General features: G+C 34.9%; 1 protein-coding gene across 5 annotated transcripts in view; it reads left to right on the forward strand.

Moving 5' to 3' along the window:
• The window catches only part of UBE2Q2 (ubiquitin conjugating enzyme E2 Q2), a 57,185-nt gene that overhangs the window by 13,619 nt on the left and 30,070 nt on the right, over positions 1-13,496 (forward strand). For 4 of the 5 annotated variants that reach the window (XR_014021810.1, XM_081293049.1, XM_081293051.1 and 1 more), the window contains exons 3-4: positions 4,511-4,615; positions 12,775-12,831. Coding sequence is in view for 4 of the 5 variants with exons in the window: in XM_081293049.1 (XP_081149175.1) it covers positions 4,511-4,615; positions 12,775-12,831 (162 nt within the window). In the remaining variant the exon portion in view is untranslated. The remainder of the gene's footprint in view (positions 1-4,510; positions 4,616-12,774; positions 12,832-13,496) is intronic. The other variant, XM_081293050.1, reaches the window with a different exon arrangement.

Consider the following 13,496-nt stretch of genomic DNA (forward strand, 5'->3'; position numbering starts at 1 on the left):
TACTTCTGAAATTTTCCATTAAGCATTTTCAGATTGTTTTGATCCAAGTCGCTTGAACTGCAGAAAGAAAAACTGGGGACAAGGGAGGACTACCGTGTGAAGAAATGTATCTTCATTTTATAAAAATTTAAAAACATTTTTATTCTTTGATTATAAATTCATAAGTGTCCATTGTGAGAAAACTGGTAAAATACAGTCAAGCAAATCCAGGAAGATTAAAATCTCCCTTAATTTCTTTACCTAATATGACCATTAATGATATGACTATTTTCTACCAATTTTTTTTCTTTGCTAGTAAAATATATATACCCTTATACATATGTTTAAATAATTGAGGTCATATTCTTTGGTTTTCTTTTTTAGACATTATCATGTTTTCCCATGATGTCATAAAGTCCTATAGAAAAGTACCCATCATTGTGTGTGATATGATCGTTTACCAAAAAAATCTAAAGGAATCAACTGAAAATTTTTAAGATGATTGATTAAAATCTATTTTATAAAAATAGCATCCCCAATTATCAGATAGCAAATATAATACTATTTTACTGATAATTACAACAACAATTAAAACATCTAGGAATAAACTCAGATGTTCAGGGCTGTATCAATAAAGCTACAAAATTTTGCTGAGTGAAATAAAGACTGGGCACTATGTTCCTGGAAGGGCAGTCTCCTATGTCATAAATATGTCACTTACCCCCATGTCTTCATATTAATTTATAAATCTTAATGCATCACCAGTAAAACTCCCAACAGATTTATTTTTGGAACTTCACAGAATGGCTCTGAAGTTTGTTATGAAGAGCAAATAATAAAAAATAAAAATTTTAAACAGGTAGTAAGATAACCTGCGCATTCAAATATTAAATAAAATAAAATATTGTGTACTGGCAGTGGAAGTGTCAGAAGAAATTTAGAAATAGTCATGCAGATGAGAATTTAAGGTAAATGTGGTATTTTATTAAAATATTTTTTTCTAGTTGTCAGTGGACCTTTATTTAATTTATATGTGGGGCTGAGAATCGAACTCAGTACCTCACACATACTAGACAAGTGATCTGCCTCTGAGCCACAACCCCAGCCCGTGGTATTTTATTTATTTTATTTTTTAATATCATTATTTATTATTTATTTTTTTATGTGGTGCTGAGGATCAAACCCGGGGCCTCACACTTGTGAGGCAAGCACTCTACCACTGAGCTATAGCCTCAGCCCCCCGTGGTATTTTAAATCAATAAAGAATAGATTATAGTTTTGAGAGACCTGATTATTTGGAATATTAGTGTCTTTAACTTAGATTTTTGTCAAAATAAGCTATAGGTGGCTTAAACACATCTGTTTTTAAGAACAAAAGGACATCAGTTTGAAAATATTTTAAAAATTAAGGTTGATTTGGAGAGCCATGAAAGATAAGGGGTAAAAATTAAAAGATAGATGCATGTTCACATCTCTGGCACAGGGTTATGATAATGGACAGAGTGCTAGATAATAACCCTGTTGTTAGCACCACCTTTTAGGAGGTTGCCTCTGAAAATGAGGATACTACTTCTATAATAGCAGGAATGACTGCAGTTATTTTTCATTGTCTAAAATGTTATATCAAAAATGCTCATACAGCCAGGCGTGGTGGTGCACGCCTGTAATCCCGGCAGCTCGGGAGGCTGAGGCCGGAGAATCACAAGTTCAAAGTCAGCCTCAGCAATGGCAAGGTGCTAAGCACTCAGTGAGACCCTGTCTCTAGATAAAATACCAAATAAGGTTGGGGATGTGGCTCAGTGGTTGAGTGCCCCTGAGTTCAATCCCTGGTAGGGCCCCCCTCCCCCCCAAAAAAATGCTCATACAGTTAAATGAAATGGATATAAAATTGGGCTAATTTTTATTTTAAAAATCAAACATTTACATGAAGGGGAAAAAAAACCCTTTCACTCATTTTATGGCTTTTGCCTAATTTCTAGTGAGAATAAGCTTTATATTTTCACTTTTAAGTCACCAAACTCAAATCTGGATTCTGCTTTCATTGTGGGACTAAAATTTATCTTCCAGTTGTCTGATTTCATGGCTCCATTTTTAGTTTCCATATTGCCCCCTCTGTAGCATATTGATATTGTTGATTTTTCCTTTGTTGAAATATTCTTCCATTCAATAAACATTTATTACATAGTGTCACCAATAGTTCGTAAAATAAAAAAAAAACTTGTGTATAGGTGTATAATAGAATATTCTGTTGTAGTTAAAAAAGAATGCAGCCAGTCTTTCTGTTAGACATATGAAAGTTCCAAGATATATTAAGTGAAAATGCAAGGAACAGTCTATGTATCCTCTCCCTTTTATATACAGTGTTGTAAAAGGTCTGTATGCTGGTTTATTCATATATCTTTTTTTTTTCTGGATAAATACAGGAAGCTGTTAATTGAACATAGAAAAATATTTTTAAAAAATATTGATTAGCTTCTATGCAAGACTTTGTGATAAGTCGTGGTTATAAAAAGACAAGGCTGACTCTGTCCTCTGAGAATTGATAATCTAATGGGGACTTTTGACAGATCACTGTCTCCTGTTTTTATTTTCTTCCTTTGATCTTCTCTGAGCTGTTCTTCTTGGTATGCCTCTTCTGTTTTCATTCTGTGATTTTTGTGAGTAATCTCTTCTACTCTCATTATTTAAGTCATGACCTATATATAGTCTAGGGATTTCTAAATTTCTATCTCTAGCTAAAAATTATCTCCAGAGTTTTAAATCCATATGTATATATCATATATGTCCAGGGAATCTCAGAAGTGCCACAAGAAATGATCACATCTCAGTTTATACTCATCTATTGCCTAGTACTCTACCACCCTGTCATATTTTTTCTTAATTCTCATTTTGATTGTGATTGGGACAAAATGAAGTAATAAAACTGGACACCTGTACCTGAACCTGTACCTCTGTTCTCTAAAGACCCAAAATAAGTTTTGAAGACCTGTCAGTCAGGCTTCTGAATTTCTTAAATCCTTCCCTATGATTTTAGTTTCTTCCCCTATCCCTCAAACATTTTGTGGGGGTTAGGGTTTCAGGTTGGGTAGAGAAATTCCTTAAAGAGGTACTACCCTGTTTTTCTTATTGCTTGGTCAGACTCCACTATCCTGCTGTCTCTCCCATATGCTCCCATACCTGCTTCTGTGCTGTGGGTCTGAGCGTCCAGGGCTACATTCCTGTTCACCCTGCTTCATCTTCATTTGTGTACTTAATATAAAATAGAACTTATTGGCTAGATAACAAACCCATAGTGGGGCTTTTGCTTCCTTTTAAGCATGAGGATTTTTGTTTGATCCTAATTTAGTATTTAGCCTTCTTCATTTCCACTTGCTTCTCTGTCCACTATGGAAAGGGTTTTTTTACTTGGTTTAACCCATTCTAATTCTGTCTGCTGTCTTAGTCATTTTTTTAAAAATATTTTTTTTTCAGTTGTGGATGGACACAAAAATCTTTATTTTTATTTATGTATTTATTTTTACATGGTGCCGAGGATCAAACCCAGGGCCTCATGTGTGCAAGACAAGCGCTCTACCACTGAGCTACAATCCCAGACCTGCTTTCTTAGTCTTTCATAAACCTGTTTCTTCCTCTTCATCTTTTCTTGGTCAGACACACCCAGGGAACTAGTTCTGAACAAGTGAAGTAAGTTGTCTTTTAGCTCCCCTCTGAGCCTACCAGGTATTGACCATTCTTCAATTTCAGTTGTTTAACTTAAATATTGAAAAAAATTTAAACAATGAAAAACATGTTGTGCACATACTTTAACTTGCTTGATTAAAGTTAATGTGCTTACCAAATAATCTGGATTTAAAAATGGAAATTTAAGGAGGTATTCTTGGCAGTTTTCCTAGTGATTTTTTTTTTTTTCCCCCTGACAGGCACTTAAGAGCCTACTAAACATCAAGTGTTTTCAGAGAAAATTTCATTTAATCTTTTCCATTCTGAGAACATTTTGATTGCTTTGTTTTATACATGGGAGATTCAAACCCAGGGAGTTAGATACCATATTCAAAGTCATCTATATTCTAAGGCTCTGTCTACTAGATTACATTTGCTTCTGTACTTTTAAATGAATATGACTCTGGTATGTATAATTTTAAAATTCATATATAAACACTCCCTTTATTTTTTGTGGCCTTATTCATGCATTAATGTTTTATTGTCTAAAGTTGTAAATTTCTGAGAAAAGTTAGCAGTTAGAAAATGAGCAATGTCTGGAACTCCCTTCTTCTGCCTTTTTGTTGATGTCATTCTATTAGGGATCAGTTATTGTACCTAAGCCATATCTGCTTTTTTTGTTTTTGTATTTATGCTAACATTTTTACATGAGCAGCCCTTAAAAATATTTTAAAGACTATATTCTGTCCATAGGCTGCAGTTGGGCAGTAACAACCTTTTCATTCTGGATTGATTACAGTAGTTATAGCATTATTCATGTCTTCTAAGGGCTCTTTAACACAATGCTTATTTACTGAAATGTGTTTTGTAGCTTCGTCAGCAATTGAAGTGGTTGATATGTGAACTCTGCAGATTATATAACCTTCCTAAGCACCTGGATGTTGAGATGCTAGATCAACCACTACCCACGGGTCAGGTAAAGTAAAAATTCTCTAGTGTTCAAGAGCTGAAATAAATTGTCTCAATCAGAAGTAAACTAGGATGGTTTATCTTTTTATTATTGAACAGCTTATTTAGAATTTTTTATGTTCCTATTAAATTGCCTTTTTTTTTTAAGGTACTAAAAATATACTTTTCATTGCTTGGAGCTGCTTGAATTTAACTCATAGGCAAGCAACTGCCCTCCTACCCCACTGTTTTGTTGTTAATATTTCTGGTTTCTATAAGTATTTCTTTCTTGCTTGTTTGCCTTTGCTTATTTTAATACCTTCACTAGAATGTCATCTCATTAAGTCCATCTGTGCTTTTCTCTTTTGGTGGTACTGGCACTTGAACCCAGGGATGCTCTACCACTGAACTACATACCCACCCCTTTTAATTTTTTTATCTATCTGTATTTCTTAAGGCCCAACCCAAATGTTATTTTCTTTAAGCAACAGGAATTTCTAGTAGCTCAGCCAGACATAGTAATGCATATGAGAATTATAATTCAAGGCCAGCCTCAGCAAATTAGTGAGACTCTGTCTGAAAATTAAAAAATAAAAATAAAAAAATAATAAAAAATAAAGGGCTGGGATATAATTCAGTGGTAAAGAGCCTCTGGGTTCAATCCCTAGTACCCACCTCCCCCCAAAAAAAAGATCTAGCTCAACACCACCCTTAAGTAAACTGTCTCTTTTCTAGTTTATTTTGGAATAGAATTACCTATTTAGGCATCATTTACTGACTTTTACTATAATAAATAAAGATTTAGCTCTTAAACCATTACTTCCCCACCTATCTCTCCTAACACATATTCAGTCATATGAATAATCACTTGTTTATGATTAGAACTTTGTAGTATAGAGCCAAGTTTTCTATTATGATATTTCCTTTCTTGTTATTCCATCTTTTGTTTTGCAACATCTGTGTTATAATTTTAGTTGTGTTCACACTGGGTGCTGCCATGCTTGCTTGTAATCCCAGCTATTCAGGAACCTGAGGCAGGATTGCAAATTCTGAATCTTGAGACAGGAGGACTGCAATTTAGCGAGACCCTGTCTCAAAAGTCGGGGGGAGGGGCCTGGGATATAGCTCAGTGGTAGAGTGCCCCGGTGTTCAATCCCCAGTACTGCCAAAAAGAAAAAAGAAAATATTGTTCTTAACCTCTTTCTGTGATCCTCCTATCTTCTGTTCCTTTAAGTTTTCTTCAGTGACCTTGGCAGGTTGTTCTCTGGGCTGCCTGTACAGCTCTCATCTTAAGGTATTTCTTGTATGCTTTCCTAGGGTAGATTCATCATTTTCCGGATCTCACATTGTCTTTTTCAACCTTTTTTCATTTTGTCTGAGTACAACCTCAAGTAAAAGCCTGAGAAAGCATGAAATAGTGGTCTTTTCCTGAGTTCTAGCTTCTGAAAAAAAAACAGCCTTGAGTTCAGGTTTCGGAGCCAGACCACAGTAGGTTTGAATCTTGGTTCTGTTGCTTATTAGCTTATATCTTGGGCTGATCATTTAATCACTGTGCATTATTTTCCATTTGCAAAATGGGGGAAATAATAGCACTAGTACCTATTTTTTGCAGGAAACCATGAGCATTAAATGAGTTGGTACATGTCAATCATGTAGAACATTGCCTGGTGCACTTGTTCCCTAATAAATTGTAACTACATTATATTTCACCCTTTTACATGATTGATACTTTGATTGAATTTTTAAAATTAATTTATTTTTTGAATTTTTAACTGAGGTTGATTACCCCAGGTTTTCAAAGACTGAGCTATTATCTTCTAGCCAATAGTGGTGTTGAAGCCTGGTAAGTCTTACTCATGACACTCTGTTTGGAAGTTTTTAAGAGTTTGTGCTTTTCTTATTAGTGTTCTGAAATACCACAACAGTATACTTAGTTGTGGGTCTATGAAATTCATTGTGCTGGGTACTCAGAAGGTATATGTCTTTTCAAATTTGGAATCTTGAATCTTACTATGTTTTGCATTAACTTTCTCTTTTCCAGTTTATTTTAGAATGCCTACTAATTGGATTTTTAAGATTCTTGGTTTGAATCTCTTGTCTCTTATTATCTCTATACTCTTTTTAATTTTAAATTCTGGAATATTTTCTTTCAACTTTTGGAAATTTTACTTGGACAGTCTTAAGTTTTTTACTTATTGCTGCTCACTCAGTGACCTCAAAATGTAATGGCATAAAACAACAATTTCTTCCATTTCTCACTATTGCGTGAATTAAAAAGGCTGATCTAGATGTTTTTTTGCTGGCCTCATTTGGAGGTTCTCATTGTGTAGTTACATGGTGACCAACACTGGTGTGATATGGACACTTGACTGCACTGGGATATCCAAGATGGCTCCTTTACCACCCATATGTCTGTCATCTTGGCGTTTCTTCACACAGCTTTTCTCCTTACCTTATAGCTCATCCTCTAGGGCTTCTTTATGAGGCTTCTCTTTCTTTAGGAGGCTAGTCAGAACTCAAAATTTTGGCTTCCAAGAGCATGAAAATAGAAACTGCCAGATGTTCATAAAGCTTATTAGACCTAGAACAGTTTCAGTGTTAGTTCAGCTGCATTCGTAAGTTAAAGCAAGTCACAGGGCCAACTGTGGGATGGGACCATAGGTGACTGAATGCTGGGAAGTGTGGCTCATTTGGGACTATCTATCTCCAAATGTGGAACCATATGCTCTGAGAACTTTTTCTTCTGATCATTCCTTATTCCTGGCATTCTATTTTGGTCTTATAAATGTGATGTATTTCATAATTGTCTTTTAAGAAGTTATTTTGGTACTCTTATGTGTTCTTCCTAACTCTTAATATATAATATATATATATATATATATATATATATATATATATATATATATATACACTTATATATAAAATATATAAATATATAATTATTAATATATATAATGTATATGTAATATATACTGTAGTTTATCTTGTTTTTGTTTTTAAGAATTTTGCTAACATATCTTTGTATTCTGTGTTGCTCATTCATGTTGTCCTTTTAATATACCCTTCTCTTTTCACTCATTCTTAGGTTTTGAATAACTGGTTTGGAGTTCTTTGTGACCAAGATTTGTGAACTGATAGCTTTTAGGGGGAATTTATGCTAACTGGCAATTGCTCTCTTCCACTCTTCTATTTCCTGGTGTAGGAATAAATGATGGCTGGAACTATTCACTTTCTCTGGTAATGAAATCTTTGCTCTTTTGCCTACGTAGATTCTGCCTGGGTTCTGCTTAAGGAAATGGGAGAACAGCATGTTTCAGGACTGGACAGACTTTTGGTTAGTCTCTGTTTTTTAGTTCTGCCTGATACTCCTACTTTCCAGTGTACTTGGTATCTCAGAGTCTTGAACCTCTCCATATATGCTATAGAAGGAACCTTCTCATTATTCCCTTAACCTGTGCCTTTACTTGACTTCATTACATTAATTAATCTTATTCTGTTTACTGTAATCTTCTAATGTAGTTGAATTTTCTTTTGTGATGGTAAGATCATTCCCTCTTTTTTTTTTTTTTTGTCCTGGGAGTTGGACCCACAGGTGCTTAACCTCTGAGCCACATTCCCAGGGTCTCCCTAAGTTGTTTAGGGCCTTAAGTTCTTGAGGCTGGTCACAAACTTACAATCCTCCTCCCTCAGCCTCCAACTCGAGATTATAGGTGTGTGCCACCATGTTTGTCCTCTTCCTTTTTTTTTTTTTAATTTAAATTTATACAGGGTCTAGTCTCACTGTAATTTTATTGAAGCCTCAGGAAAGAGAGTAGATGGGAGAAATACGTGTTCTATATTGAGCTTCTTTCTCTGGGATATCTGCAACTTGTGTTTTTCAGTTAATAGTATGTCATGGACATAAGGCATGTAGAGTCTACCTTATTGTACATAGAGTAGTATATAGGCATTAACATAATTTGTGAATTACATGACAGAATGTTCTATTTTGAATTATCCTTGCATTCCACACGATAAACATTGTTGGAATGAATATTGTAATACTTTATTTTTAAGTAAGCTCATGGTAAAGTTCTTTGTTTCCTTTCAGGCTCCTATTTCATTTTTGTGTCAGGGTTATGACTTGGGAAGCGTTACATCTTTTCTTCTATGATGTAGAAAAGTTTAAACCAATAATTTTCAACCAGAGGCAATTTGGCCTCCAGTAGAACAATTGAAACTATCTGGAGCCATTTGGGGCTGTCATAGCTGGCTGTGTCAGAAGGATACTATTGGCTCTTTAAACAAATATATAAGAGTATACCTTTTAAGTGATGTTTCACTTCATTGCACAAATTTAAAATTTTAGCGTATTTCTGAGTAGTTTATATTCCCATCCTTGTTCACATTACTCTTACTACCAAAATTTTTGTGAAATAAACATGTATTGGAAATACATAGTGTAACACATGGTTGCAATTAATTCTTAGGAACTACCACTTAGTCATCACCCAGGGGAAAAAACAGAACATTGTTAGGACCTTCTGCAGCTTCCTACCAGATCTTCATTTTCCAATTAGCAATCCTTTCCTTATCTTTAGTTTCATCACTCATATATGCATCGTTGTACAATATAGTTTAGTGATACCTGTTTTGAGCTTCATATTGAGTCATACTATATGTGTTTATATCTTTTTCTCAGCATTGTGTGTGAAATTCATTCATATTGTGTATAGCTACAATTCTTTTTATTGTTGTATTCGTATCAACATTTTTTTATGTGACTCTTCATAAACATTTGAAAGATTGTTTTTCAGTTTTTGCTTTCAGGAAAGTGCTGTTAGGAATCTTCTTGTCTGTATTTCTTTTCTTTTTTTTTTTAAAGAGTGAGAGGAGAGAGAGAGAGAGAGAATTTTTTTAATATTTATTTTTTAGTTCTCGGCGGACACAACATCCCCGTTGGCATGTGGCGCTGAGGATCGAACCCGGGCCGCACGCATGCCAGGCGAGCGCGCTACCTCTTGAGCCACATCCCCAGCCCCTTGTCTGTATTTCTTGGTATCTTTGTACTAGTATTTATCTTGGTTTACTAGGGTATGAGGGTCAATTTCATCTTGAGCCTAAAGAGTTATCTGGAGAACTTTAAACATTTTCAGCTGATTTTTTTGGGGCTACTTCTAGTTTGTCATTGTGGTTAGAGAATATGGGCCTGTGACTTTCAGCTATATTATTAGCAATTTCTTAGACTTAACTGTTGGTGTTTTTGTTGTCTTTTTATTTGCTGTTTCTTGTGTTATACTCTCTGCCACACTGTCCCCTGGGTATATTAATATTTGAGTCTTTTCCCAGTTTTTTTGAACCAGGGATTGAACCCTGGTTAAGTGGGTGCTTAACCACTGAACCACATTCCCACCCTTTTTAAAATTTTATTTTGATACAGGGTCTTGCTGAGTTGCTGAGATTGGCTTTGAACTCTTAATCCTCCTGCCAAGCTGCTGGGATTAAAGGTGTGCACCACCATGCCCTCTTCCCAGTTCTTTACACTTTCATTGTTGGTTTTTATTTTTACAGACGAAAAGTCTGATGCTTGTCTGAGTCGTCTTTCTGCCCGCTTCCCCCTTTTCTGGAAACTGGTTTGGTTTTCTCTTTAACTGTGAAGTCTGGATTTTTTTAAGTTGTCAGTTTTTCTTTGGGGCATTCAGAACTCTTAATATTCTACAATCTTTCTTTAGTTCAGCAACAATTATCTCTTTTATTTCTTCTTTCCCTGAATTCTTTGGAAAAATATTGGATTTCTGTACTTCTACCTTCTGTGTCCCTTAACTATTCTCTTATTTCCAGTTCTTCTGTTTTTTCCCCCTTATCTTTTTTCTCCATATTCTAAGTGAATGACACAATTTGGTCGTCTTCATTTGTTTTGTTTTTGCAGTGCTGGGAATCAAACCCAGGGCCAGATGGCATGCTAGGCAAGTATTCTACACCTCCAGCCCCCGCAGTTTGGTCTTTTTAATCATAAATACTTTATTCAGTCAAATCCATTGTGCTCTCTGGCCCATTCAATATAATTTCCTCTCCTCTCCTTAAAATCTTGTGTTTTATTTCCCAGAACTGTTTTGTCCTTTAATCTGTTTTATTTAGTAAATGCAGTAGCTTCCCAGTTACTGCTAAAGATTCCAGTTAGTTGTTTTTTTTTAAATTGTTTTATTTCCTTTACTAGTAATGCTTCAGGTCACTTGTTTTGCTTGTTTGACAAGGGACTTTTCAAGGTTGTCATTTTCTTCAGCCATCTGGTGATACTTGGTTTTCTGCTCATTTATAGATGAGGTATACCATTGGTTAGTAGCAATTGTTGATATGGGTATCTGCAGAATTTTCCTTTTTCTCTGCTGTGGTCTCCTATTCCTGGTATTCAGACATTTGCTCTTCCTGTGGCATAAGGATAGGGAGGTACTGGCAGGTGGGATTTTCCAACTCCCAAGTAAAAGAAAGAGATAATCTGTTAAGAGATTTTGCTGCTGCATCATTGTATTGCAAACATTTTGTCTACTCTTACTGGGTCTGACATGTATGGTAAGAGGCCATCAAGCTAGGCTTCCTATAGAAGAGCCATCCTTACCAACTGTACTTGGGACAAGTACAAAAACAAATGTGTGGTTCATCTTAAAGTTTCCTTTAACTTTTTCATTTTTTCCCCAAATTATCTAGATTGAGTATGGCTTTCTCAAACCAGCAGTCTGATTCCGTCTGCATTCTATTTTCAAAAGTGTTCTTGTAGTTTTGGTTCACCGATGGTATTCCTCTTGTTTGTTTTCTTAGTGTAGCAATGAGCTTACTTTTATAAAATTCTTCTGTAATTTCAGTGGGGTTTTGAAGGTCAGGCCACATCTTGAAATAAAATTCCTCTTCGGGTTCACAACTCTAACTAGCTTTGTTTTGGTTTAATTACTTGTCTTTTTCTGGAAAGTGTCATTGCTCAGGGACTAGGTGATGGTTATAGGTGAGGCTACATGTCAGAATCCTCTAAGAACTTTTTGAAAATAGGTTCTCTGAGAGCAAGTTCTGAAAGTAGCATTTTTAAAATGCTCTCTCAGTAACTGATGTATTCCAATTTGTATGTGGGACTTTTAGTTTAGGTATGTTCTTTACATACCAAAAATAGTCTGGTTTGGAATATATAATTTAGGGAAATGAAGAAAGGATGAATCACATTATTTTGGGAGCTGCTGCTTGCTTCCTTTTTTCATTCAGTTTCTAAGAGATGAATAATAAATGTCTAAAGAGATGCAGATTTAATACAAATATGTTTCTTCTGCATTGTGGGTGTGTGTGTACGCCCACATAAAATTTTCCAGCAGAATTATCTTCTGAGATAATGACTTTCGTAAGAATTACACTATCAGAATAGCTAAGAGCGGATGTTTAGATACTGCTGAGATTTTTGCTGGTTTGGTTTGGTCTCTAGATCCTATTTTCTTGATCTCAGACATTTTGAGTACTAACCTAAGCTCACCTTCATAGTTAAAGATGTATGTCTACACCTGTGCTGTGGCCTAGGAAATTTGTCCTTTTGAAAAACTTTGCCAAAACTGTATATAAAGGCCTTTCCTAAAAAACACTCAGATTAATTTGAGTATGAACAGTAAATTGTGTTTTAGGTATTTTCTAGTTAAGAATGTTTTTAGAAAGAAATTGGCTCTTTAGTGAAGTGATTATTTTATAGTTTTTAGTTTTGTGAAGTATCTACTCCTTTATAACACATCTGGCCTTTTTAAATGTGAAGCAGTTGAATTTATATAAAGATTCAGGCTTTTCAAGTTAAAAAAAAAAAGGCTATTTAAGGAATCAGTGGTTTGGTATTGACCTTCTACACATAAGCTAATTTAAAATAAAATATTTTATTTATTTGGTTATGTTTAAATTTTTTTTTCAGTTTTATATTTGACTTATTGCTTTTTTTATTCCTAAGGCAGCGGTTAAATTGTTTAAAATTATTGTTAGAAGGCCAACAAATGTATTTTTTAAATCAAAGCTAGATTTTAAAATAAAATTTTTAATAAATTGTTTTAATGTTAGTAAACCCTCTGTTAGTGGACTGCAGTGATGAATGATTGATAAAACACCAGTACCACAGCTTTAAGGTCAAACTAATATACTCAGCATGTGTCTATTTGTTCTGTGTAGAACTGGTAAATTATTTCTGTATTTCAGAATGGAACAACAGAAGAAGTGACTTCAGAAGAGGAGGAGGAAGAAGAGATGGCTGAAGTAGGTATTTTATGTAAGAAAATCATTTCATAAATATCTTCCATTTGTGAATATTTCAGTTATCTTTTTTGAATTTTTAATTTTTTAAAGATGTTTTTTAGTTGTAGTTGGACACAATACCTTTATTTATTTATTTTTTTATGTGGTGCTGAGGATCAAACCCAGGGCCTCCCACTTGCTAGGTGAGCACTCCACTGCTGAGCCACAACCCCAGCTCCTTCAGTTATTCTTTACTCTCTTTTTAAAACTAATGTTAATGTGGAATAATGAAACACATGTTATATTTGGAATGGAATATAGTTTCTAAACTCTGGCTTTACCTCTAATTAATGATAGGCGTTTTTAAAGAAAAATGAAATTATGGCATTTACGGGTAAATGGATGGAACTAGAGAATAATCATGCTAGTAAAATAAGCTATCCCCAAAAAACGAAAGCCAAATATTTTCTGTGATACGTGGGTTCTGATCCATAGTGGGGCGGGGGGGCGGGGGGAATAGGGAAGAATGAAGGAACTTCAGTTTGTGTAGAAGGGAGTAAGGGGAGAGGTGGGCCTGGGAAGGATGGTAGAATGAGACAGACATTACCTGCCATTGTCTGGCTGGGCGAAATAACCGGGAGATGACAACCAACTTGAAGGTTGAGGCGGGAACTACTTTATTTCGA

This window comes from Spermophilus citellus, assembly GCF_964194105.1.
Source record: "Spermophilus citellus genome assembly, chromosome: 4".
Classification (NCBI taxonomy): Eukaryota; Metazoa; Chordata; class Mammalia; order Rodentia; family Sciuridae; genus Spermophilus; species Spermophilus citellus.